The sequence below is a fragment of the Trematomus bernacchii genome, unplaced genomic scaffold, assembly GCF_902827165.1.
Source record: "Trematomus bernacchii unplaced genomic scaffold, fTreBer1.1, whole genome shotgun sequence".
Taxonomy (NCBI): Eukaryota; Metazoa; Chordata; class Actinopteri; order Perciformes; family Nototheniidae; genus Trematomus; species Trematomus bernacchii.
Genome location: NW_022987567.1, coordinates 6,398,193 through 6,425,451, shown reverse-complemented (window position 1 = coordinate 6,425,451; position 27,259 = coordinate 6,398,193). Strand labels below are relative to the sequence as shown.

Sequence of the window (27,259 nt, the reverse complement as noted above, 5' to 3'; positions counted from 1 at the left end):
CTGAGTGGCAGTAATAGTGCAACACAGGGTCAAATCAATGGGAAGGTCTGCGCTCTGTATGTGCAAAATGCTTTTTTCGTCACTGCTCTGACATTTTTTTTAACTAAGATAATCTCCTTGTCCTTTTCATGCAGTTGTCATCATATCACATCCAGTAACTGCTATTTCCCCTTTGTAATATTATTTGTTTTAGTTGTTTTTGAAAGACATTGCTTTGTGTTGCTTTAAGTCAGACACTTAGCTCCAGTGTAACGAATCAGATATTGCTGTGTGCACGACATTAAGTCAGAATATAGACGGGTGACTACAGAGCAAAGTACGCTGTGTCGGAGCCAAAGTAGCACATTTTAAATTACTTTATTTAACAGCAATCGGATATAAAACATGTAAGAGATACTACCAAAACAATTGATTTGAACTGTATGTGAAGTAGACTTCACATACAAACCGGTGTACTGCAGATAGCTATGACCACTCCTTTCTAAAGATCTTGAAACACGTGGAAACACGTAGTTTTAGCAATGCACCATGATTATCATATCATGCAAATCGTGTTACAGTAAGTAGGTTGTGTAAGAAATGTGTACGGCACCTCTGATGTTTGTTGTGTATGTGTTGTTTCTCTAGGTTTCACGCATGGGAGGTCTTTGAGGAGGCGCATGGTAAAGGCAGAGACTCGGGATACGCCAGCCTGCACAAAGAGCTGGAACCTTTTCTCCTGCGAAGAGTCAAGAAGGACGTGGAGAAATCTCTTCCTGCCAAAGTGGAGCAGATCCTCAGAGTGGAGATGAGTGCTATCCAGAAACAGTATTACAAGTAAGAGCTGGACTCGACCCCTTCACAAGTAGAGCGTTTCATTATGCAAGTAAACTCTTAAGTGAGTTTAGGTTGGTATGTGCTGAATGTTAAGCAGTAAAACACTTAGACACATTTTATTATGAAGGTGTCTGCTTCCTTTTGTCCATGTTGGTCTGGCATGTAAAGGCTTTGTTCATAATGACAGAGCAGCCTTTCAAGTGTCAGGTGTTTATGTGCTGCTGTAAAAAATATGAACCAGGAAAACAGTTAGAAGCTTGTTCGCGGGCAAGTCTCTCTGCACTGGTGAATGTATAAGAATCCTATTTTTTTATTTATTCTAAGCATAACTGACTTTTTACATTATACTCAAAAATACTTGAAGTTCCCTGCATGACTTTTGAATCGTAAATGCAATCTCCAGACGTAGTTAGCTAATGTCATGCTATAAATGAACCACAGTGCTGTTGCATTGCTGCGCTATCATCACCGCTAAGCTAAAGGCGGCTAATGTTAGGCGTGATGGCGTTAGGTAGTCTCATTTAGTCCCTTGTTAGGAACCTTCTTTTTAAATGACACTTAAGGGATTCAGATATTCACCAGTGGGGTGTTAACTGACGTATTTTATGTTGTAGAACAAAATAAGAAAATCTCCTCAGCTTGTGTTAACCACAGAAACCATTTGCCGCTTTCACACCAAGTACTTAGCCGGTACTTGTCCCCGGTACTTGTTCCCCCCGAACTCTTTAAGTCCCTGGAACTGTCCTAGTAGATCGCGTTCACACGGGAATAAGTCCCCAAGGGAGGATTTGGCAAATGAAGCCACTGACGTCACTTCTTCTTCTGCTTTGGGTTCACAAAACCTTTCGGAGTTTTACGGGGCGTGGTTTGCAAATCGCCCTACCAATCAGAAATTGTTAGCGTGGCCGACACACCCACGAACCATTTCCTCCTCAGGAAAGTACTACCTCTCTAGCAGGGATTATCTGGGGGTGAAAAGGTTCACGCGAACTAGGGACTAGTTCCAGATCCTTTTTGGTGTGAAACCAAATCCCCCCCCCCCCCCTATTGGCCTAGTTCGGGGGGAAAAGTACTCCGGTGTGAAAGCGCCTATAGACAGAAACTGATAAAAGGCTAAATCATATCCGGGTTTTAGGATTAATTCAGGCACAACTCTATGGATGAGATTTCTACTTTATTTCATGTTACAGCTAGACGTTTTCTACCCAATGTCCACAATAGTTTACTAATAAGTGTGTGTGTCTTGTGTTTGTGATCAGATGGATCCTCACCAGGAACTACAAGGCTCTGAGTAAAGGTAAAGGCAGCACGTCGGGCTTCCTGAACGTCATGATGGAGCTGAAGAAGTGTTGTAACCACTGTTACCTTATCAAGCCGCCCGAGGACAACGAGTTCCTCAACAGAGCCGAGGCATTACAGGTCGGTTCATTTGATCTAACCAGATTATGTTAGCATCATGTCTATAGGGATATGAGTTACTGCATTTAAAGGGAACATAATATCCTAAATGATACTGAATGTGCAGCAGCATTTCCATTTAAAGTAATGGTGCCGTTCAACAATTGATAGGAAGCCTACATATAAATGAACATCAAGGCATGTATATGTATGTATAATTGAAAAGTCCTGTCAATAGACTCATGCATAACACAGAAAATATACGTATGAGTACACAAATCTATGCTGGAACTCCTAACACAAATCATTTCCCTCAGTTTCAGGCCTTCATGTGTTCTTCATATAAAAAAAGCCAGGATAAAAACGACTTGTAAACAAACCGGCTGGGGGGCTACCTCTCTGTTGCTTGTGTGGTGTCACTAATGGCGCATTTCCATTGCAGGGCCTCGCACGGCTTAGTACGGTATAGTTAGGCCTTGGTAGGCCAGGCTCACTTTATGCTGCGTTTCCATTACAGTTTAGTAGCTGGGCCTCATCTAATTGAAGATGACGTCACGGCTCCGCCTACACCGTCTTACTATAGTTACTGCCCCAGCTACTAAACTGTAATGGAAACGCAGCATAAAGTGAGCCTGGCCTAACAAGGCCTAACTATACCGTACTAATGGCTCGTTTCCACTGCAGCGCGGAGCTCGCTTTAAGCGTGCCGAGCCGTGCAAGGCCTGTTTTTGGTTGCGTTTCCACTTGGCCTAGTACCGGCTAGCGGGTCCTAATTCACAGTTTTTCTGGCCCCATAAAATCGTGGTTCTAGGGCCAGGAACAACCAGGCTGAGTCGGGCTGAGTATGCTAAACTAGAGAGAGCATCGCTGGCAAGGGGGCTACAACTACAACAAGATGAACATATTTGACCGTGATTTAATTGTAATACACGTTTCAAAATGATGCCGAAGTAACAACATACTGATACCGGTTAGTAAAAACCATGAATTAATGCTTTGTCAAGTCTGCAGACAGACGGCAGGCGAAAAACCTTTTAAAATGCGTGTTTTCTAAATGGAGATCGGCTAAGCTAACGCAGTATATGCTCCGACCGTCCACACTCACAACAACGGCCTATACAGACATAAATAAAGCAGCGACTGTATTCGCCATGACACAGGCAGTCTGTGGTTTGTACTTGTTTCACTTTTGTCTAGTTTCTGAACAGATATGAGGAGCTGTGAGCTCTGAGGGCTAACAGCTAACGGCTGATGTTGGTTTTGTGTTTCGCATTGAAGATGACGTCACGGCTCCGCCTACACTGCGTTACTATAGTTACTGCCCCAGCTACTAAACTGTAATGGAAACGCAGCATAAAGTGAGCCTGGCCTACCAAAGCCTAACTATACCGTACTAAGCCGTGCGAGGCCCTGCAGTGGAAATGCGTCATTCGTGTGTTAAATTCCAGTAGCTTACCAAATCACTACAGTTGATTATATATTGACTTTCCTTAACTTTTCCCCCTCTTCCCCTCCCACAGCAACTGATCCGCAGCAGTGGGAAGCTGGTGCTGCTGGACAAGCTGCTGGTGCGTCTGAAGGATCGAGGCCACCGAGTCCTGATCTTCTCCCAGATGGTTCGGATGCTGGATATCCTGGCTGAATACCTGAAGAGCCGACAGTTCCTCTTTCAGGTAGCTAACCCTAACTCTGTCATCAACGTACATGCACACACACACAGAGGGTATTGTTTAGTTTGTTGTTTTTTGCACAATTTAATAAATGCACAACAGGAAGAGGCAATAATTAACTCTGTTATAGAGAACAAAAGATTTATATACAAACATTTAGTTGACAAACTTGAGTTCAACCGTGATGGCCAACTATTAAAACATCAAGTAATTAAAACACCATTTTGAAAATAACAGTAAAATAACTTGTGTGTGTGTGTGTGTGTGTGTGTGTGTGTGTGTGTGTGTGTGTGTGTGTGTGTGTGTGTGTGTGTGTGTGTGTGTGTGTGTGTGTGTGTGTGTGTGTGTGTGTGTGTGTGTGTGTGTGTGTGTGTGTGTGTGTGTGTGTGTGTGTGTGTGTGTGTGTGTGTGTGTGTGTGTGTGTGTGTGTGTGTGTGTGTGTGTGTGTGTGTGTGTGTGTGTGTGTGTGTGTGTGTGTGTGTGGTCATAATGCATAAGTCAGACATTTCTCTATTTGAAAAAAAACACACTTTTATAGCAAACACGAGATTAATACACAAAGTTAATATGAATTCCATAGTGATGGCAAACACTTAGAATAACATATAATAAAATAATAATTAAATGTGTGTGTGGGCAGCATATTGGTTTATACACCTGCTTGACTCCTAAGCAATGTTCAAATGGATCTTGTAAAAAAAACACACGTTTGCAAAATGTTGACGTCATAAATGGTTAGAATGTCGAGTTTCTAAAGTAAAGGATCAGATGGGAAGTATGACTGTTCGTGTTGCAAACCTAACAAAGTTACACAAGAGCTCCCCCTGAATATCCTCCCAGCTAACTGAATTTGTACATTTGTGTAGCGGTTAGATGGCTCCATCAAAGGGGAGATGAGGAAGCAGGCGTTGGATCACTTCAATGCCGAGGGATCAGAGGTAAGTTCTTCTCCCTGAATACAGTGCATGCTCTCAGTGCTTTTATCCGAATGAATCAGGGCTGATACAACCTCCATGTGTGTCCAGGATTTCTGCTTCTTGTTATCAACGCGTGCCGGTGGTCTGGGTATCAATCTGGCGTCGGCTGACACAGTCGTGATTTTTGACTCTGACTGGAACCCCCAGAACGACCTGCAGGCTCAGGCCCGAGCTCACAGGATCGGGCAGAAGAGACAGGTAAGAAACGGCTGCTTTCGCCCATAATCCATCCATTTTAAATGTTTTTATTGTCCTGTAATATTAGGCCTCTCACGATAACTAATTTAGTTAGACGATAATATTGTCGGCACCGTTGTAAGACCATTTTAGATCACTGACATAATGATAATAATAATTCAAGTACATCCTTTCAAACAGAACTTTTTATTGAACATTCAACATTGCAAATGAAATGTGAAATAATATTTAAATATATAAATTATATATAATAAATCAGGGGTTTCAAACTCAAGGCCCGGGGGCCAAATCCGGCCTGTGACATCATTTTCTGTGGCCCCACAAGAGCTTGCAAAGAATATTATATGTTAATTATAAGGTTACATGATGATTTACAGCAGCACGTTGCCAATAAACTACATGTCCCACAATGCATCTCAAATTTGACTTTTTTTTTTTAATGTTACTTTTTTTTCCAAACTTGGCTTTTCTTTTTAAATCATTTTGTGACATTCTCACTAAAGAGACTTGCAATTATTTGCCCTCGACTTCTGTTTTCAGAAGTAGTTAATTATGAAGTTATTACCCTATCAGATAATAATCCAATGCAGAGGCAATATTGTAGGGCTGTGCGATTATGGCAAAAATCATAATCACGATTATTTTGGTCAATAATTGACATCACGATTATTAAATACGATTATTCATTGACTTTGAAAAAATCAATTTATTGAACTTTAAAAAAAAATACAAATAATAATTTGAACAGTATCTTTTTAACTGTTGATTACCCTGAACGTATAATTCAACTGAAAAACCAATAAATAAAATAAATGATACATTTATATTTACATTTAAATAAATAATATCAAAATAATAAATACCAATAAACAAGATCAACAAATATTTTGGAGCGCACTTCAACAAGCTAATAAACATATATAAATATGATAAATACAAATCAATGAGATCAAATATGTTCTAGTGCACTGTCACAACCTAGCAAAGCAAAATAATCGTTTTTTCGTAATTGTGGCAGGCCAAAATCGTAATTGCGATTTAAAATACGATTAATTGCACAGCCCTACAATAATGTATTATAATACATTATTTTATATATATATTTGTATTTTTATATAGTCTTACAGTTACAACTGGCCCTTTGAGAGCAGCCATAATGCTGATGTGGCCCGTGATGAAATTGAGTTTGACACCCCTGGTTTAAAGGCTATTCCCTCGATAAACACATTATACTGTTTGCTTGCGGACCCACAGGTGAATATCTACCGTCTGGTGACAAAAAGCTCAGTAGAGGAGGAAATCATTGAGAGGGCGAAGAAGAAAATGGTGCTGGACCACCTTGTGATTCAGAGGATGGACACGACGGGGAAAACTGTCCTCCATACGGGATCCGCTCCCTCCAGGCAAGAAACAATCTGCTGTTGTCTTTTGACGTCTTTATTGTTGACAGAAGAGCAGCTCTTTTGGCCATAAAACCTTCTACACTCGGCTGTCATCTAAATTAAATGTGTTTTATTGCTTACAGTTCTGCACCGTTCAACAAGGAGGAGCTGTCCTCCATCCTGAAGTTCGGAGCTGAGGAGCTGTTCAAAGAGCCAGAGGGCGAGGAGCAGGAGCCTCAGGTAAATAATTATCAGATATGCTAATGGTTCGTACTTATATATAGCGCTTTATCCAGTCTGTGCGCTTTGCTGCTACAAGTCATTCACCCATTCACACAGAGCTGTGGCAAGTGCTCTTGGAAGCTAACACTCGCACACATTCGCACACACTCACACACTCACACTCACACTCACACTCACACTCACACTCACACTCACACTCACACACACTCATACACACACACTCACACTCATACACTCACACAACACACACACACACTCTCACTCACACACACTCACACACCGTTGGCCATCGGGAGCAATTTAGGATTACGTATGTTGCCCAAGGAAACATCGACTTGTTGACTGCACGGGATGGGATCTATTTATTTATTTATCCCAGGGGGAAGTTTGGTTTGGTGGCAATTTGTCCATAGAGAACAAAAATAAATATTGAAAAATGTGCGATAGAAATCTAATAAAATAGAAAATGATGGTAAAAAAGGTGCAATAAAAGTATAATTTTAAAAATGTGCACATGTACGATATATAACATCAGCGTATTTGTATAAATGTGTATATTATAAAACATTTATTAGTATGTTATGAAGATATTCTTGCTAAATGGAACAATAGGAGAGAGTTCTTGCTGCCGATGGTGACATAAATACAATGTGTACTGAATTATATATGTACTTTTCTCCAGTAAATATATTATAGCATGTCATCGCCTCTTCTGCTCTTTAGGAAATGGACATTGATGAGATCCTGAAAAGAGCCGAGACCAGGGATAACGACCCCGGACCCTCCACAGTGGCAGAGGAACTGCTGTCTCAGTTCAAGGTACAAACACATCGTTCATTTCTTTTATAGAAAGTGGTTGTACAATATATTTAAAAATGGTGATTCTCTGTTCTTCAGTACTGTGACATTGACCGTTGTTTCTGACCTGACCTGTGCAGGTGGCCAACTTCTCCATGATGGATGAAGAGGATTTAGACATGGACTCTGAGCGCAGTCAGAGGAGTTGGGACGACATCATTCCCGAGGAGCAGAGGAGGAGGATGGAGGAGGAGGAGAGGCAGAAGGAGCTGGAGGAAATCTACCTGCTGCCCCGCATGAGGAATTGTGCCAAACAGGTACACAAGAAACCCCAAATATAATAAGGCCTCGTGATTTAGATCTTTCTGATGATCATGCTTATATTTCTACCCCTTGGTGTTAAATAGAGCGGTGCAGTGATGACATATTTTTGTAGGCAGACCCGGAAGTAAGCTGCACATGGGTTCCCTCCACAAAAAAGCAATGGGATTTCTCCATAGGATTTTGGAATATTGTAAAAAATAAGAACTTTGGAAAACCAACCTGTTTGATAAATGCACGTTTTGTTCAGCCGGATAATCTCCACATGTCTACCCTACTTTTATAATGTTCGAATCATAAATCTAATCTATATATTCATGATCCCTGCACCACTCTATACCAACTATGTGCAATATATATATATATGCCGTTAATAACTGCAATATATACCTGGCTGCTATATCTTCAGAACTGTTACAGGATGTTTTGGGTTTTTATATGCATGCTTCTTAGTTAACATTAAGCTGTGGGTTTGCTATCCTGGCTCCAAAATGGTGGAATGAGCTCCCCATTGACATCAGGACAGCAGAAAGCTTACACATCTTCTGGCGCAGACTGAAAACTCATCTCAGCAATAAAATTACTAACAAAGCACTTATATACTAATAAAGGACTGGCTTATCTAAAGCTAGTTGAGTAGCACTTGAAATGTTCTGGCTCTATGAAACCTGATGTACTTATGTGATTCTGTTTTCTTCAAGTTTGTATCTTCTTGGTCGAATGCACTTATTGTAAGTCGCTTTGGATAAAAGCGTCAGCTAAATGCAATGTAATGTCTTTGGCTCTTTTCTGCTGTAACAAATGTAAATGTCCCCTCTGTGGGACGGATAAAAAGTATTCTGATTCTGATTCGTCCCTAAATTCTTCCATTTTAGGTCCATTCAGTTATTATCTTTGTACCAATTCCTTGTCATTTGTTTAATTCCCTCTAACAGTCGAACTTTAACGCCAGTTCGGGGCGGCAGAGCAGGAACAGACGGTACTCGGGCTCCGACAGCGACTCCCCGTCGGACCGGAAGAGGCCAAAGAAGAGGGGGCGGCCTCGGACTATTCCACGAGAAAACATCAAGGGGTTCAGTGACGCTGAGATCCGGAGGTTTGATTTTTTGATTTATTTCGAACGTGTTAAACGATAATACAAAAAAAACAAAAAAATAATGAAATGAAACATGAGAATTATGATTGTGTACAAACTTAAGCAGTATCACATTTATAAACAAAAATATTATTGACTTACAAATTATATGTAGCGGCAAATACTCCCTATGAGTTATGCCGCTAAGAGGCTAACATTTGCTCTTCGCTGTGACGCGTTCCATATAAGAGTCCGTAGTCCTTTATAGTCCACGGTGTTTGATAAAGACGAAAAACAAACAATAGAGTGCCACAGTGACGCGTCCTAAAACCCGGACGTAAGTTAGCATTTTACCACTTCCGGTTCCCTTGACAAAAAAGCAATGCAAGTTCTCCATAGGGTTTAAAAAAATATCTGGAAATAAGGTCTGTGGTTGAGACACATTGAAGAGACAGATCACGTTTTGTTCTACGACATTAAATACATCAGCAGTGACCCCACTGGTGATTTCTGAAGATTTGACGTGTCTGAAAAACGATGGTTGTTACCAAGTGGCTGAATAGGACTACAGAAGTTGTGGAGGTCGTTGTACGTAAACACTCCTCTAAGTTTGTTTGCCCTGTTCTGCTTGAAAGCAAGTACCTGCCTCCTGCAAACTGTTCAAACAAACGCTTCAACTTGTTCCATTTAGAGTCTGTATGTTTGAATATGGATCTTAAGTTGGCGTGACGTTGAAGCAGCGACCCTGCTGTAGTTCGATTATAGCATAACGTTAGCATTTAGCTTCTGTCGACTAGATTTATGATTCAAAAATTATAAAAGTAGGGTAGACATGTGGAGATTATCCGGATGAACAAAACGTGATCTGTCTCTTCAATGTGTCTCAACCACAGACCTTATTTCGCACTATTTTCCAAAATCCTATGGAGAAATTGCATTGCGTTTTTGTCCAAGGAACCGGAAGGAGTTTACTTCCGGGTTTTAGGACGCGTCACTGTGGCACTCTATATGCAACTCCAGACCACACGGTCAACAGAAAGTATCAGAGCTATTCACCCTCTCCTCTACGTCATATCCCCAAAATCGGCATCCAACAGGTGACCTACTGTAAATACCAACAAACCACACCCACGTGACAACCGCCGGAAGTGATAGACAACAAGAATCAAACAGAAATGAAGATAATAATAATAGAAATAATAACAATTGCAAAACAAGCATTTAGGCTCCTACATTATATATAAACAAATTATCTACCTGATTACACATCCGAAAAGCGGTGGGAAGAAGTTTACACTTGTTTAATCCCACCCCTTCTCCCAAAAACTAAATTATTAACATATATATTAGCAACCTCTCTCTGGCTTATTATCTTCTCCTCCACATATTCCTTGTAACACCTCTGTGTTTAACTTACAGGTTCGTCAAGAGTTACAAGAAATTCGGAGGACCGCTGGAAAGGTGAGCTAAATCAGATTTCTTTAAATGGTTTTCAACGTTAATTGCCGTCTCCTAAACACTTGTCTTGGTCACTCAGGTTGGATGGTATCGCTCGTGATGCTGAACTCGTGGATAAGTCCGAAAGCGACCTGAAGCGTTTGGCAGAGACGGTTCACAACGGCTGTGTGAGAACTCTGAGAGAAAACCCCTCTGGACCAGAGAAGAGTTCAGGTAACCGGACTTATTCAGGATTTCATCTGCCCACATTTTATGTTAGTGATGTGCATTATGTAGGGCTGTGCACCTTCACTGGTCTCACGATTTGATTCGATTACGATTATCCTGTCAACGATTCGATTTGATATCCCGACAGACAACAGGAGTATTTACAACAGCATATAAAAACAAAAATACTGCATGTGGGTGCACACTTACATTCTCTGTCTTACTGTTACCGTACATAAAGCCCATGAATGTATGAGATTAAGTTAGCTTCATCATATCTAAATCAGTGATTAAGTGAATAATAAAGTTTATATCAGGTCACTATCAGCCTGTCACTCATTATTTTCAGGGGGGGGGGTGGGGTTTGGAGGAACGGAGAGGAGACGGTGATCGCGGAAGCTTTCCTCCTGCCTTCACAAACTTTACACACGTATTTATCGTTTGAAAATAGCAAGAGGACATTCATACTCTGCAATCCAAGACTTAATTAAATCCACCAAAAACCTGACATGACGACAAGTGTTTTTCAAAAACATAAATCCTTGTGTGTCTGAGCCGCAGCGACACGGACTGATTCAGAGCGGGTCCTTCTGCTGTTTGTTCTGGACTGGTGCTTGTGTTGGTGGATAAAGCCGACTGCTCCTTGTTTGGAGTCGCTGTCACGCTGGTATTCAGTTTAGCCGATCTAAAAAATGTCAGTTAATTATGGAAAATGTAAGCAAATGGTGACTTCTTCACATATCTAATCTGCTGAATCAACACCCTAATATTTCCTGTTAACCTTGATATAAAACAGAGTGTGTCACACAAAATAACCTGTAATGTTTTTGGCCTTTTCAAGATGACTCAATTAATGATTTGGAGAATTTCTTACCCTATAAAACGTTTACTTTGCTTTTAGCTAAATCCATTTTTATCGTCATCTAATCACATTACAGGGTTTCAATTTGCCGTCTTTCACATGATTGAATGAAACTAAATGTTGTTTTCCACTTGTTTTGATGACAGGAGGCAGGAGAGGGAAGGTAAAGGGCCCGACATTCAGGATCTCTGGAGTCCAGGTGAATGCAAAACTCGTCATCTCGCATGAGGAAGAGCTCGCTCCGCTTCATAAGGCCATTCCTGATGACCCTGAGGAGAGGAAGAAGTAAGTGAACACACCACATGATATCTCTCACAGCCTTTTTGATTGGTCTGTGTAATGTACAATAAGTTCATGGCTCACATATTTGTTCTGTACACAACCACATATGACCTGACCAAATATATAAATGTCTTTTAATTGTGATTGTTTGTATAGGTATATGATTCCATGCCATTCGAAGGCAGCACACTTTGACATTGATTGGGGGAAGGAGGACGACTCCAGTCTCCTGATAGGAATCTACGAGTACGGTTACGGCAGCTGGGAGATGATTAAGATGGATCCGGACCTTAACCTCACACACAAGGTGAGCTCAGGCATAATATATGTCTCGATATTTCATATTTGTACTCTAATAATCCCATGTTTATCTGGGCATGTCGGCCAAACAATCCACAATCCCGAATACAAAATACAAATATATCTATATATATACACACACAATCAACAGACACATTTATACATATGCACACATTAAGACATAAATAAAAGCACAACAATCAATATATACAAAATAACAGTCACTTTAAAATCTGTGAAAAATGTACATTAGTGCAAGACTGTCCATAGCAGCGTAAAATGTGTGTGTGTTCCTGAAAGTGTTTTGTGTGTGTGTATTCCTGAAAGTGTTTTGTGTGTGTGTATTCCTGAAAGTGTTTTGTGTGTGTATTCCTGAAAGTGTTTTGTGTGTGTATTCCTGAAAGTGTTTTGTGTGTGTATTCCTGAAAGTGTTTTGTGTGTGTATTCCTGAAAGTGTTTTGTGTGTGTGTATTCCTGAAAGTGTTTGTGTGTGTATTCCTGAAAGTGTTTTGTGTGTATTCCTGAAAGTGTTTTGTGTGTGTCTATTCCTGAAAGTGTTTTCTGTGTGTGTGTAGCTATTCCTGAAAGTGTTTTGTGTGTGTGTGTGTGTGTGTGTGTAGCTATTCCTGAAAGTGTTTTCTGTGTGTGTAGCTATTCCTGAAAGTGTTTTGTGTGTGTGTGTGTGTATTCCTGAAAGTGTTTTCTGTGTGTGTAGCTATTCCTGAAAGTGTTTTCTGTGTGTGTGTCTATTCCTGAAAGTGTTTTCTGTGTGTGTGTGTAGCTATTCCTGAAAGTGTTTTCTGTGTGTGTGTGTAGCTATTCCTGAAAGTGTTTTCTGTGTGTGTAGCTATTCCTGAAAGTGTTTTCTGTGTGTGTAGCTATTCCTGAAAGTGTTTTCTGTGTGTGTGTAGCTATTCCTGAAAGTGTTTTCTGTGTGTGTAGCTATTCCTGAAAGTGTTTTGTGTGTGTGTGTCTATTCCTGAAAGTGTTTTGTGTGTGTGTATTCCTGAAAGTGTTTTGTGTGTGTGTGTATTCCTGAAAGTGTTTTGTGTGTGTGTGTATTCCTGAAAGTGTTTTGTGTGTGTGTATTCCTGAAAGTGTTTTGTGTGTGTGTATTCCTGAAAGTGTTTTGTGTGTGTATTCCTGAAAGTGTTTTGTGTGTATTCCTGAAAGTGTTTTGTGTGTATTCCTGAAAGTGTTTTGTGTGTATTCCTGAAAGTGTTTTGTGTGTATTCCTGAAAGTGTTTTGTGTGTGTGTATTCCTGAAAGTGTTTTGTGTGTGTATTCCTGAAAGTGTTTTGTGTGTGTCTATTCCTGAAAGTGTTTTGTGTGTGTCTATTCCTGAAAGTGTTTTGTGTGTGTGTGTCTATTCCTGAAAGTGTTTTGTGTGTCTCTATTCCTGAAAGTGTTTTGTGTGTGTCTATTCCTGAAAGTGTTTTGTGTGTGTGTGTCTATTCCTGAAAGTGTTTTCTGTGTGTGTGTGTCTATTCCTGAAAGTGTTTTCTGTGTGTGTGTCTATTCCTGAAAGTGTTTTCTGTGTGTGTGTCTATTCCTGAAAGGGTTTTCTGTGTGTGTGTGTGTGTGTGTCTATTCCTGAAAGTGTTTTCTGTGTGTGTGTGTGTGTGTGTGTGTGTGTGTGTGTGTGTCTATTCCTGAAAGGGTTTTCTGTGTGTGTAGTTATTCCTGAAAGTGTTTTCTGTGCGTGTGTGTGTCTATTCCTGAAAGTGTTTTCTGTGCGTGTGTGTGTCTATTCCTGAAAGTGTTTTCTGTGTGTGTGTCTATTCCTGAAAGGGTTTTCTGTGTGTGTGTAGCTATTCCTGAAAGTGTTTTCTGTGTGTGTCCCTGTGTGTGTGTGTGTGTGTGTGTGTGTGTGTGTATTCCTAAAAGTGTTTTCTGTGTGTGTAGCTATTCCTAAAAGTGTTTTCTGTGTGTGTGTCTATTCCTGAAAGTGTTTTCTGTGTGTGTGTAGCTATTCCTGAAAGTGTTTTCTGTGTCCATGCGTTCAGCTCCTACCTGACGACCCTGACAAGAAGCCACAAGCAAAGCAGCTGCAGACCAGAGCAGACTACCTCATCAAATTGCTCAGCAAGGACCTGGCCAAGAAAGAAGCACAGAAGCAAGCCGGGACAGTAAGTCCTCCTCTGTTCTTCTGATGGTTACTCATGTCCTTTTTTACATGCATATAACAAACATGGTTTAATTGAATGAATGGAAATGTAATGCTATTAAATATCCTTGAATTATAAACAGAAACTGAAGGGTAATAATGGATTATAACGGACAATAGCAGTCAAACACAACCACTGAATGTTGGAACTACAAATCTCCTCAATAGGCGCTTTCGCACCGGAGTACTTTTCCCTTTTAGTTCCGATAGTTCCTGGGATTTTGCGTTCACACCAAAAAGAGAACTTAGTTCATGAGAACTTTTCCCCCCTTTTTAGTCCCTGCTAGAGAGGTGGTACTTTCCTGGGGAGAAAAAAGTTCCAATTTCTGATTGGCTGGGCGAATTGCAAACCACGCCCCGTAAAACTCTGAAAAGTTTTTTGAAGCCGCCATTGTATTTGCTGGCATTAACATTATTAGCATTAGCCCCGCGCACCAACGGAGAGAGACTAACTTATGGCAACACAAAAAAAAACATGGGAGCGGTGGAGTGATGAGGAGGTTCTGGCGATTTACTCGGAAGGCTTCAGTAGAAGCTGCTGGGAGTCCCAGCAGCTTCTACTTCTACTGAAGCCAGTCCCCAACTCCGGGGACTTCCGGCCGGGGACTTCGGGTGGCAGTATACGCCGTGAAGTTGTTTGTGGCCTGCCAGTAAACCCAAAGCAGAAGAAGAAGAAGTGACGTCAGCGGCTTCATTTGCGTAATCTTCCCTCAGGGAACTTATTCCGGTGTGAACGCGATCTGTACTTAGTTCCATGGGGTACTAAGTGCTGGAAACTAAGTACGGCAAAGTACTTGGTGTGAAAGCGGCTAATGGCACACACGATAGATAGATAGATAGATAGATAGATACTTAGGTACTTTGGTACTTTATTGATCCCAAACTGGCAATTTATTTTGTCACAGCAGCAGTGTTGTCAAGCATTACAGTTAAAAATATTTCAAAGATTCAATAAGACATCTGTTAAATTGTTAGTCTAAACATCTGTATCTGCTGATTTATTTGACATCGTCTCATCCCTTATTCAAATGTATTTCTACTCTAATTCACCACGCTCATTTGTGTCGTTTAGGCCAATTCACGGAAGAGGAAACCGAGAAATAAGAAGAGCAAAACTCAGAAGCCAATTAAGACCGAAGAGGTGCTGAAGAGCACGTCCTCGGACCCCCCATCGGACAAGAGGTCGGACGACGAGGACGAGATCGAGGAGGAAAAGGTATTTAGTAGGGATGGGAATTTGAAAGCAAATTTATATTCGATCCCCAAAAAAAAACGGTTAACCGAATTTACATATACAAAAAAAGTTATATATATATATATATATAATAAATACAAATATTTAAAATGGCACTGTCGTATACATTCAATTAATCCATTTGATAATGTCCGGCAGTGGCTCAGTCAGTAGGGGCTTCGACTGTGAGCTGTAGGGTCGCCGGTTCAAGTCCCCGAACAGACCTAAAATATGGAGTGTGGACTGCTGCTTGGAGAGGTACCAGTTCACCTCCTGCCCTGCCGTGGTGCCCTTGAGCAAGGCACCGGACAACCCCCTCACTCCCATTGCGCTGTACAATAGCTGCCCACTGCTCCTAGTACTAGACTCCTGGTACTAGGATGGGTTAAATGCAGAGAACAAATGTCACTGTGTGCTGTGTGCTCTGCATGTGTGAGCATTAAAGAGGGGTTTCATCCCTCCCATTCTATGAAACCAACTTATAAAAAAAAACTCCCTTAAAAACAATATATTCATAACTCATATTCGAATACCTGAATCATTTAGAATATTCGATTTATCTTTCCAATCCCTAGTATTTAGAGACATCTTGCACTGCTTGCTGCAGCGTGAAATAACTGGGTGTTTCTCAATGTCGAGGAAGGCTGCTCCAGAGCCACTATTTCAAGGATGCTACGTCATAGAGTCCCGCCGAAGGACTGTTCCAATGTCCAGGATACTTGGACATTTCGAGGCTGCACATCAAGCCCCCAGGAAGTGCGCCGGACTCTGAGGAAAATATTCGTTGTGGCCAAACGGCGGTACTACACTTCCGTATCAGTCCCTGGGCCCGGAAACACTTTTTCCCATTGACTAACATTGGGAAAGAGACGTCTGTAAATCGTTGGATAATTTTTTTGAACTAAATAAACTACCCAGTATGAACATTTGTATAGCCCTTATTAAAAACAGTAGGTCCTCAAGTTGTAAAATGTGCTAATAACGTTATTCTGAGAGTTATGGCGCGTTTCCACTACAGCGCGCAGCCCGGTTTAAGAGGGCTGTGACGTCAGCGGCCCGTCTTTGGTTGCGTTTCCACTTGGCCTAGTACTGGCCGGCGGGTCCTAATTCACAGTCCTCTGAAGATCACGTCACGGCTCCGCCTACACTGCGTTACTATAGATACTGCCCCAGTTCCTAAACTGTAATGGAAATGCGCCATAAAGTGAGCCAGTCCTAACGAGGCCCAGCCATACCGAGCGGGGCCGAGCGAGGCCGTGTAGTGGAAACGCGCCATTATTGTCCTCGGCATTATGAACGCGGATCTAACCCACGGGACCGCGCCACCCGGCACGTTCATGTGACGTGTTCAGTACTACATGAGTTTTACCTTTACCCATGGATGCACAATAAGAACGGATTATATGAATACTTTCGTGACGTTTCGCTCTCTCAAAAGTTGGGCCATTTTGTCTTCATGCGCCAATGAGCAACTCTCATAGGAATGAACGCGGCCCCGCCTCCCACGCTATATCCAGTTCTTATTATACATCCATGGTCCTACCAAGGAAGCGTCCTTGACATTGAGAAACACCCACTGCTTCCTGTTTATAGTTTGGCTTCCACGTGTAACACTTTTGACCCCCTTCAGGAGGTGACACCGGTGAAAGCTCAGAGCAGACGGGGCCGAGCAGACCGGGTGGTGCCGAAGGAGGAGGAGGACGAGGAGGAGGACGAGGAGGATGAAGACGAGGAGCCTGAGCAGGAGGAAGTATCGTCGTCGGGGGAAATGGAGATCAAAAAAGAAAGCAAAAAGGAGAAGAAGGACGACAGTTGGGACATTAAAGAAACCAAGGAGCCAAAGGAGAAAAAGGAGACGAAGCCTCTGGAGGCGGTGTACAAAGAGGACAACCTGGACAAGGTGAACAAATAGTTTGTGATACTTTCCGTTACTATATTTGACCATAGTCTCTGTTTATTAAATCAAGATGAAGGCTTTGAGTTCAATGTTTTGTTTGGGGATTAACTCTCCAATCCCTTCTCACCAGAACGAGGTGAAGACTAAGAAACCCGGTGATGTGCCGGTCCACATAACAGCGGGAGGAGAAACCGTGCCGGTGTCGGAGGAGTCTGAGGAGCTGGACCAGAGGACCTTCAGTGTGGTGCGTGAGGAACACATTTAGTTTAAAAACAAAAACAAAGCCTGGAGTTTAGAGTTTGTTTGAGAGTTTTTTTGGTGGCATTGCACACCCTGCAGGAGCCACATGTCACTGCAAGCTAGCGTAGATGTCACTCACAATACAGATAATGGTGCTCAGGGTGTCCGCGGGGTCTTAAAAAGTATTAAACGGCATTTTCCAAGGTATTACATTTTGTAGCTTGTTTTCAATAAGTATATAAATTGTCCAAAGAGGTTGTATTCTACAGTGTGCCTGAATGTAATCATTGCGTAGGTGTGTAGTGTGATTCTGTGTAGTTTATTTATGGCATCCCGTTGGATTTGACGTCATCTGAACAGGACATCGCACGCTCACTGCTTGATAGCGCGCGAAGGCCCGTTTACGCCGGTTGTTAAACATCGTTATGGGGAAATGCAAGTCTGCGTCCAAATGGTTGGAAGATAAGGAGGAAGGACAATCAATACTGTATATAGTCAATGTGAGGTAAAGTGTGTCGCCAAGGTAACCGGTTAAAACTCAAAGTGGCGATGAGGTCTTAAAATGTATGGAAAGCGTCTTAAAAAAGGTCTTAAAAGGTCTTACATTTGACTTCAGGATTCCTGCATATACCCTGGTGCCATTAAACGTACAAAGGCCGAGTGAATTGCAAGTACTTCACTACTGCTTTATACTGTGGTCCAGAGTCAAAGCTAATCATTTGTCCTTCTAGTTGGAGCTGGAGTGGTACCCCGATAGTTTTCCTCCATCTTTTGCTACCGGCATCTGCTACTTGAAAGTCACTCACTTTCCGACTTTCCAACCAGTTTAGATTAGATTAGAAGCATTTATTGTCATTTATACAAGTACAACGAGAAGAGTAAAGCTACTCCTTTTTAAGGTGCCGTCAACACATTCAGAATAGACAACAAAGACACGCAGCATACATAAAATAATCCAATGAGTATAGTTCATATGTGACCCGCTCTATCGAAATCAGTTGGAAGTCGCAACGGCTCGTTTCAAAATAAACGTGGATTTGCATAAAAAAATTGTTTTTTGTTTGATTTTAAATAAACAAAGTGTTGGTTTTCAGAATATGAAACTTATTTCCAAAATCACACGATAAATACATGTTTGAAGCTTGTAAAGGGAAGAAGACGGGCAGCTCTCCCTGGCCACTCTGCTCTAACGCAGCGCCGCTCCCCCTCCCTCCCGCTGACATTATGAATGTAAGGCGTATAGTAATCATAGATACCACGACAGGGTCCGTTACAGTTTGTTTTCATCTGATTTCAATTAAACAAAGTCTTGGCTTTCAGAATATTAAACTTGTTTCGGCAAATTCAGATGATAAATACAACTATGAAGCTTGTGACGGCATAATTACAAGCGGAGAACGGAGTAACTTGACGTCACAGCAGGCATAACAACAGCCGGTGTTTCTCGTGAGTGTGACAAAATGATGACTCGGTGACAGTCATTATATAATGTGACATATTTTGCTTAATATTTGGAGTACAACAACAATCCTGATATCATTGGAAAGCTAGGAATCTCCTCTTTCCACCAGTGTATACAACTCAAAATGTGTCTTCGAGTCAATGCAACTGATTTCGATAGAGCAGGTCACATATGTTTGTTGTTGGGGAATCATTTGCCCTGCATGTCCTCCTTCGCCCTCTGACGCAGCTGACCAACCTTGAGCAGCCGTTATCTCCCGTAAGGAGGGGCTGCCCTAGCATATTGTTGTTGTTACCAGTTTGTGACCGGGCAGCTCTCGGTCAGAGATAGTTATTGTTGTGGGACACCTGGAACACATCCTTCTCGGGGTGTAGATGACCCCGAGCCATAAGCGACAACAAATGTGATTCAGTGTCCTCAGCTGTTTAGTCTACCTATTGAAGAATGTTGATTATTACACTCTGAACTAGTTAGAACCTGGAGCTACAGGAGGGGTCTTCAGGATTGATTGTGGCATCTCTACCGTGTGGTCAACTCGTCGCCCGTGACAATTCTCCGGCCGAAACTCCAAATAAACCGTCAGTGTTTGCCATCAAAGCTCCAGCTCTCCTCGTGTCTCTCCGAGTCCTTACTCCAATTGCTTCAGAAGTTTCCCCCACATATGTTGTAATAATAATACACTTTATTTGTATAGCACCTTTCATGCACAAAGCAGCCCAAAGTGCTTTACAGAAAACAAACAACAATATTAAAATAAATACAGAACAAGATAAAACATCAACAACGATCCCAATGAAATTCCCTTGAAGTAAAGCTGACAAGAAATTGAAATAGGTTAAAATAAAACAATTACAAAAATGTCAAATAAAAGCAAAACGGAAACAGAAAAAATACAGTAAAACATGGACAATGATACTAGTGAGAATTTAAAGTTAACCCAAAGTAAAAGCCATACTTGAGTGCCGAGAGCCAGCGCGGATGCAGTTGAAGCGCGAAAACAGTTTTGCAATCAGGCTCCAAACTGCTCTTGGAACCACCTGGTTGGAAAAGGGGGTCTTCGAGGATTAGGAACAGATGTTATCCTAATGTTTGTGAACGTAGCTGAGTTGACTGAAGTTTTTATGGTTGCAGTGTAAGGAGCGGATGCGGCCGGTGAAAGCGGCGCTGAAGCAGCTGGACCGACCGGAGAAAGGTCTGTCGGAGCGAGAGCAGCTGGAACACACCAGGCAGTGCCTCATCAAGATCGGAGACCACATCACCGAGTGTCTGAAGGAGTACTCCAACCCCGAGCAGATCAAACAGTGGAGAAAGTAAGCACGCACACGCACACACACGCGCGCGCACACACACACACACACACACGCACACAGCAGAGGTGGGAAGTAGCAGAGTACAAATACTTTAAGTACATTGTTCTGGTATCAGTTTTTTCTGACGACTTTTTACTTTGACTTCTTGCATTTTGAACCCAAATACCTGTACTTTCTACTTCTTACATTTTTAACCCAAATACCTGTACTTTCTACTTCTTACATTTCTAACACAAATACCTGTACTTTCTACTTCTTACATTTTTAACCCAAATACCTGTACTTTCTACTTCTTACATTTTTAACCCAAATACCTGTACTTTCTACTTCTTACATTTCTAACACAAATACCTGTACTTTCTACTTCTTACATTTCTAACACAAATACCTGTACTTTCTACTTCTTACATGTTGAACACAAATACCTGTACTTTCTACTTCTTACATGTTGAACACAAATACCTGTACTTTCTATTTCTTACATTTCTAACCCAAATACCTGTACTTTCTACTTCTTACATTTTGAACCCAAATACCTGTACTTTCTACTTCTTACATTTCTAACACAAATACCTGTACTTTCTACTTCTTACATTTCTAACACAAATACCTGTACTTTCTACTTCTTACATGTTGAACACAAATACCTGTACTTTCTACTTCTTACATTTTGAACACAAATACCTGTACTTTCTACTTCTCACATGTTGAACACAAATACCTGTACTTTCTACTTCTCACATTTTCCAAACAGGCTGGTTCCTTTAGTTTGAATGTGTGTTTGGTGGCGTGATCATTATTATTTAGAGTCATTGCGTGCCTATTGATTTGAACACGATCCGTGTATCCATCATTTCCTGGTCTTCTCTAAAGAAGAGGGACCAATGAAAACGTTGTCATGTTGCCGTTGTTCAGCATGGAAACATTCATTAGCTAACAATGACATTATTGTTCTATTAATATAAAGGGAGGTCAGGTACTCTTTAAAACAGCTGCTAGTTATGGGTACTTTTTACTGAAGTACATTTCAAAGCCCTCTTTACTTTTACTTGAGTAAAGAAGTTCAGTCAGTACTTCTACTTTTACCAGAGTATTTTTAAACAAGAGTATCTGTACTTCTACTTGAGGAAAGGATGTGTGTACTTTTACCCTCTCTGACACACAGTAAGGTTGTGTGACGGTTCCCTGGAGTAACCTTGATGTAGAAACAGAAATGTGGAAACAAGATATGAAGCAAACAGTATAATGTGTGATCAGTGAGTCACATGACATCAGAAACTAGTTTGGCCTTTTGAACGTGTTTAATAATCGTTACAGCCAGGATGTGAGAGCTACCTCAGAGAAGGGAAAGGCACAGTAACGTAAGATCTAACCTGGCTCACTCTCACTGTGTAAATGAAGACGGGGAGCAGTTTGATTATTTCATGGCGGTTAAATCCTAAAACACACACACACACCTGCAGGAGGGAGCAGGACTCTGTATGAGTGCAGCGAACGCTTCATCCTACTGTCACACACACACACACACACACTTAATAAAGAGACAGGAAAAACTATTCATATTCGGAAAACAAACAACTTCCTGGTTTGTAGTACAGCAGCTAAAGAAAACATTTGTAATACAATATGTAAATAGTCAGTGCAACACACACACACACACACACACACACACACAACAGACACACACACACACACACACACACACACACACACACACACACACACACACACACACACACACAGTACTGTAAGATCTAACCTGGCTCACTCTCACTGATTGAATTAAACTGATTGTTTACATGTTTGTCCTTCACAGAAACCTGTGGATATTTGTTTCCAAATTCACGGAGTTCGATGCCAGGAAACTTCATAAACTGTATAAACATGCAATCAAGAAAAGACAAGAGAACGCCCAGGTATGTAAAAGCACTGTTGTACTTCTGAATTTGTTATTAAAGTATGACGTCCTGTACCGACATTAAAAATGCATTATCTTTCTTTCCTCAGGCAATGGAGCAGAACACGAGAAATGCAAACACCCACGGATACAAACACACAGGTACAGTCAGCTTCCCTCTGTCGTTTGTTGCAATAAAAAGTATATGAACCCTTTGGAATAATCTGCATTTATGTATACAATTGTTATAAAGTTATGGTCTGATTTTCACCGTAGGTACAATAATCAACCAATACAATCTGTTTAAACTTGAAGCACAGACATTATTGTTTATGATATATTGAAAAACATCATTCAAACAGTCACAGTGTACGTTGGAAAAGTCTGTGGACCCCTAGACTTTAACAAAAGCTGTCGGATTTAGGAGTTAGCAAACCTTGTTTTAATCAAACAAGTTTTATAAGTTGCTATTACCAAAAAGCGTCTGCTAATGCCTCACAACAAATATCTCAGAAGACCTACGATCAATAATTCTTGATTTGCATTAGCCTGGAAACAGTAACAAAGTCATCTTCATAAGTTATATATCACTCCTTATTTAGACATATTTTCGAAGATAATCAATGAGGTAAAAACAGAACCGTTACGTTAGATCTGGTTAACATCATGCATGAAACCAGGACATTCGAAAGGGTTCACTGTACATAGACTTTAAAGGTCACCTATTGTGCAAAATCCACTTCTTCATGTCTCTTCTACATCAACATGTGTCCCCTCTTCTTCATGTCTCTTCTACATCAACATGTGTCCCCTCTTCTTCATGTCTCTTCTACATCAACATGTGTCCCCTCTTCTTCATGTCTCTTCTACATCAACATGTGTCCCCTCTTCTTCATGTCTCTTCTACATCAACATGTGTCCCCTCTTCTTCATGTCTCTTCTACATCAACATGTGTCCCCTCTTCTTCATGTCTCTTCTACATCAACATGTGTCCCCTCTTCTTCATGTCTCTTCTACATCAACATGTGTCCCCTCTTCTTCATGTCTCTTCTACATCAACATGTGTCCCCTCTTCTTCATGTCTCTTCTACATCACCATGTGTCCCCTCTTCTTCATGTCTCTTCTACATCAACATGTGTCCCCTCTTCTTCATCTCTCTTCTACATCAACATGTGTCCCCTCTTCTTCATGTCTCTTCTACATCAACGTGTGTCCCCTCTTCTTCATGTCTCTTCTACATCAACGCGTGTCCCCTCTTCTTCATGTCTCTTCTACATCAACATGTGTCCCCTCTTCTTCATGTCTCTTCTACATCAACATGTGTCCCCTCTTCTTCATGTCTCTTCTACATCAACATGTGTCCCCTCTTCTTCATGTCTCTTCTACATCAACATGTGTCCCCTCTTCTTCATGTCTCTTCTACATCACCATGTGTCCCCTCTTCTTCATGTCTCTTCTACATCAACATGTGTCCCCTCTTCTTCATGTCTCTTCTACATCAACATGTGGTCCCCTCTGTGTAAAGAGATTCTGAAAGTTTCAGGAACAAAGATTCTCTCTCTTTTGGTCCTGATCCATTTATATAAAAACCTGTCTGAAAATGAGCTGATCAGATTTTGGCCACGTTATGATGTCATAACGATGTTCTGGCTTGTGTAACCATTAGTCAATCAGCAACCAAGGTAACCCCCCCCCCCACGTTATCACCTGAATCTCCTCCTAGAGCACCATTGTGTTCTTTTTAACCAAATATCTCTCAGAGGGGCGTGGGGAGGGGCTCCTTATTTTCATCTAAAGTAACAGACAGAGAATCAGCACTTTGGAAACAGGCCTGAAACAGAGGGGATTATGGGATGCTGCAATGATCTGTTTGGTGTTTCAGCCAATCAGAGACAGGTTCTGTATATATCTGAGACCTATTATATATTGATGAAAAACAGTATAGTAGGGGACCTTTAAGATGGACATCGGCTTACTGATGAGCGTGTGGTGTTTGTCCTCAGATATCGAACGGCTGAAGGACAGCTCTCACCAGGATGAGAGCAGCAGGGACAGCTACAGCTCGGACAGACATCCTCCATCAGGACGGCACCACGAGAGCAGCAGCAAGGACCGACACAGCTCCGAGCCGCACAGGAAGTCCTCGGGAGGGGAGAGCAGGAAGAGACCGTATACCTCCTTCAGCAACGGCAAAGACCACAGAGACGGCAAAGACCACAGAGACGGCAAAGACCACAGAGACGGCAAAGACCACAGAGACGGCAAAGACCACAGAGACGGAAAAGACCACAGAGACGGCAAAGACCACAGAGACAGAGACCACTACAGACCAGACAGCAGGGACAGGGACAGGGACCGAGACAGAGACAGACCGGACAGGTGAGAACAACATTCAAGCATTTTAGGATGTTTTCACAAGGGCCTGATTCAGTAATGCTGTAATAAATACAACTTTAGGGGCCGGGTTTTGTAGTCCTGATCATCTGTGATTGGTCAGACACAGACACCTTGTGTACTACCCAAGCCCCCAGGAAGTGCGCCGGACTCTGAGGAAAATATTCGTTGTGTCCAAACGGCGGTACTGCAACTTCCGTATCAGTCCGTGATGTCCCTGGGCCCGCAAAGACTTTTCCCCATCGACTAACATTGGGAAAGAGACGTCTGTAAATAGTTGGATAATTTTCTTTTGAACTAAATAAACTACCCAGTATGAACATTTGTATAGCCCTTATCATTAGGTCCTCAAGTTGTAAAATGTGCTAATGACGAGTTATTTTCCTCGGCATTATGAACGCGCATCTGAGAGTGGGGGGGCGGGGCTTAAGGGGCAACGCAACTGCGCATGCTCTGAGCGCACAGCCAGGCATGACGGGTAATCTGTGACGTTTCGCTCTCTCAAAAGTTGGGCCAATTTGTCCTCATGCGCCAATGAGCCGCTCTCATAGGAAAGAACGAGACCCCGCCTCCCACGCTGTATCCAGTTCTTATTATACATCCATGGTAATAAAAGAGTGGAGATAAAAATGCAAAGAGCCCTGTGAGCACATGAAACCAGAGGACCGAGGGAGTGAAGATTAAATAATGGTATGCTACGTTCTAAAGTGGAAATAAATCCCCATCAAACACTCAGTAGATCTTCAGTGGAGACGGGTTCTCTAGAGTTGAGTCTCCATTCAATTCAGTCATTACATCAACCTTAAACATTATATTAAAAGAAAAAAACTGCATGACTGTTGTTAGCAGTGGTGACGTCATATGACCGTGCTGTTTATAGCCCAACATTAGCTTTCTACCTAAGGCGATTGTGTTTATGCTAAATCCTAAAGTTGTGTTAATATGTGGAGATTATTTCTGCACATTTTTCAAAATCCAAATCCTTTTTTAGAGGAGCCCTTGCGATGCTAATTTCTGGGTAGGCGCTCCAAAATAAATCATCACTGCTCCGCTCTACAGCTAAATGTTATATCAAATGAATATCTGCGTGCTTGATGTGGGTGCAGAACGTGTGTGTACACTGTGTTAAAGTGGCGTCTCACTCCTGATACTCTGTGTGTGCAGATACTACAACGACAGCAAGCACAGGAAGCTGGACGAGTTCCGCTCCAGAGACCGCCTGGACGTGAAGGACCACTCCCACTCGGACCACCGCTCCTCCTACCGATACCACTCGGACTGGCAGGCGGAGCAGCGCGCCTCGGCCAGCGTTCCCCCCCGATCCCCCCGGGACCAGCGCTCGCCCTACGACTCGCGCTCGCCCATGGGACACCGCTCGCCCTTCGACTACTCGTCAGACCACAAGAGCACACCGGAGCAGATCTGGAGCAGCCGCAAGACATAACAGCAGCTCCCAGGTCTGCTGGTAGCAGCCATAGACTCCGAAAAAAAACACAGCAAATGCCTTACAGGGACTGTGAACTCACTGCAGCTGCAGGAAGAAACACTGTGCATCCACTGCAGCTGCTTCATCTCGGGAACGCCAGGCAGCAGATTAAAAAAAACAAATCATATTTTTGTATTAAAGAGTTTAAAGCTGCAGCGAGACGGCACGCAGCGATTTTTGTTATTTTTATAAACTTTTCTTAACTCTGGAAACTGACACAATTGACCCTGAGAGCTGCCTCATATTCCCAACCAATGACACTGGATCCTGTTGTTCTCTGTTTCGTCTGTCCGTCTCCATCATGCTCAATGTGATTATCTACCTTATTTAAGTGTTAACTCGATGAGAAGTCACACAGAATCGCTTTACAAGTGGATGTTTAAAGGTGTCCGGCTCGGGCTCACCACCTGGCGTACCTCATGTTCAGCATTTCTCATTTTTCCCTCAGCAGGTTTCTTCGTTTTCCAACCAGGCGTGAATTATTTAATAACATATCTTAGCTGTAAAAAAATAACCTGGATTGTTTTTGTTTTTTTTGGGAGTGTGAGGTGTATCATGATTTTTTGCCTCTTCAGTAATACTGTTGTACATTTTTGTAAAATAGTAAATCGGTGGTCTTTTTTCCTCAGGCTTTTTGGATTTATTATGACTCTACTTTCCCCCCCATCAACTCAGGCTTTTTTGTCGTTCTACGAGTGAGTTTCTGTAAAATAGTTCTTTCATGATAATGCTTTCAGAATGTAACTTTTGGTAAAGGGAAAGAATCTTTAATGACTCAGTTTTATTCACTAATGCTTCGTTCTTCTGCTCGGTAAGTTGAGAAGAAACTGACTTTTTAAAATCATTGTTTGAGATAAAAGTCAGTTTTCTTCCACTCAGAAGCACCAGTTCTGTTAGATCTTAAATAAACTCGACTTTTTACACTTTTTATTTGATTTACCTTTCAGTTTCCTTTTTCTACGTAGGCAATAATGTCACTGTTTCTATGCAGCCAAGTATATTTGTGGTGAACCACCCAACTGAATGAAGTCACTGTTACGGTTCGCACTGTTGTACATAGATTTCCTCTATATTTCAAATTGAATTTACACTGAAAGTGCATGAATTTTTATGAACTGTTTTATAGTTGTTTATGAAGCCATTAAAATCAATCACTGTACTCACTCGTACCAGCTCTCTTTAA

The 27,259-nt window shown here is 41.7% G+C and overlaps 1 protein-coding gene across 2 annotated transcripts in view; it reads left to right on the top strand.

Annotated features, from left to right (window-relative positions):
• The window catches only part of chd1 (chromodomain helicase DNA binding protein 1), a 38,448-nt gene extending 11,189 nt beyond the window's left edge, over positions 1–27,259 (top strand). For both annotated transcript variants that reach the window (XM_034125811.1, XM_034125810.1), the window contains 23 exons: positions 628–816; positions 2,076–2,235; positions 3,735–3,887; positions 4,751–4,822; positions 4,910–5,059; positions 6,314–6,462; positions 6,585–6,681; positions 7,408–7,503; positions 7,623–7,799; positions 8,739–8,899; positions 10,298–10,339; positions 10,416–10,549; positions 11,552–11,690; positions 11,844–11,994; positions 13,994–14,116; positions 15,227–15,370; positions 17,019–17,288; positions 17,416–17,529; positions 20,119–20,297; positions 22,114–22,213; positions 22,305–22,356; positions 24,200–24,575; positions 25,755–27,259. In XM_034125811.1, coding sequence (XP_033981702.1) covers positions 628–816; positions 2,076–2,235; positions 3,735–3,887; positions 4,751–4,822; positions 4,910–5,059; positions 6,314–6,462; positions 6,585–6,681; positions 7,408–7,503; positions 7,623–7,799; positions 8,739–8,899; positions 10,298–10,339; positions 10,416–10,549; positions 11,552–11,690; positions 11,844–11,994; positions 13,994–14,116; positions 15,227–15,370; positions 17,019–17,288; positions 17,416–17,529; positions 20,119–20,297; positions 22,114–22,213; positions 22,305–22,356; positions 24,200–24,575; positions 25,755–26,034 — 3,508 coding nt within the window. In that variant the 3' untranslated portion in view covers positions 26,035–27,259. The remainder of the gene's footprint in view (positions 1–627; positions 817–2,075; positions 2,236–3,734; positions 3,888–4,750; positions 4,823–4,909; positions 5,060–6,313; positions 6,463–6,584; positions 6,682–7,407; positions 7,504–7,622; positions 7,800–8,738; positions 8,900–10,297; positions 10,340–10,415; positions 10,550–11,551; positions 11,691–11,843; positions 11,995–13,993; positions 14,117–15,226; positions 15,371–17,018; positions 17,289–17,415; positions 17,530–20,118; positions 20,298–22,113; positions 22,214–22,304; positions 22,357–24,199; positions 24,576–25,754) is intronic.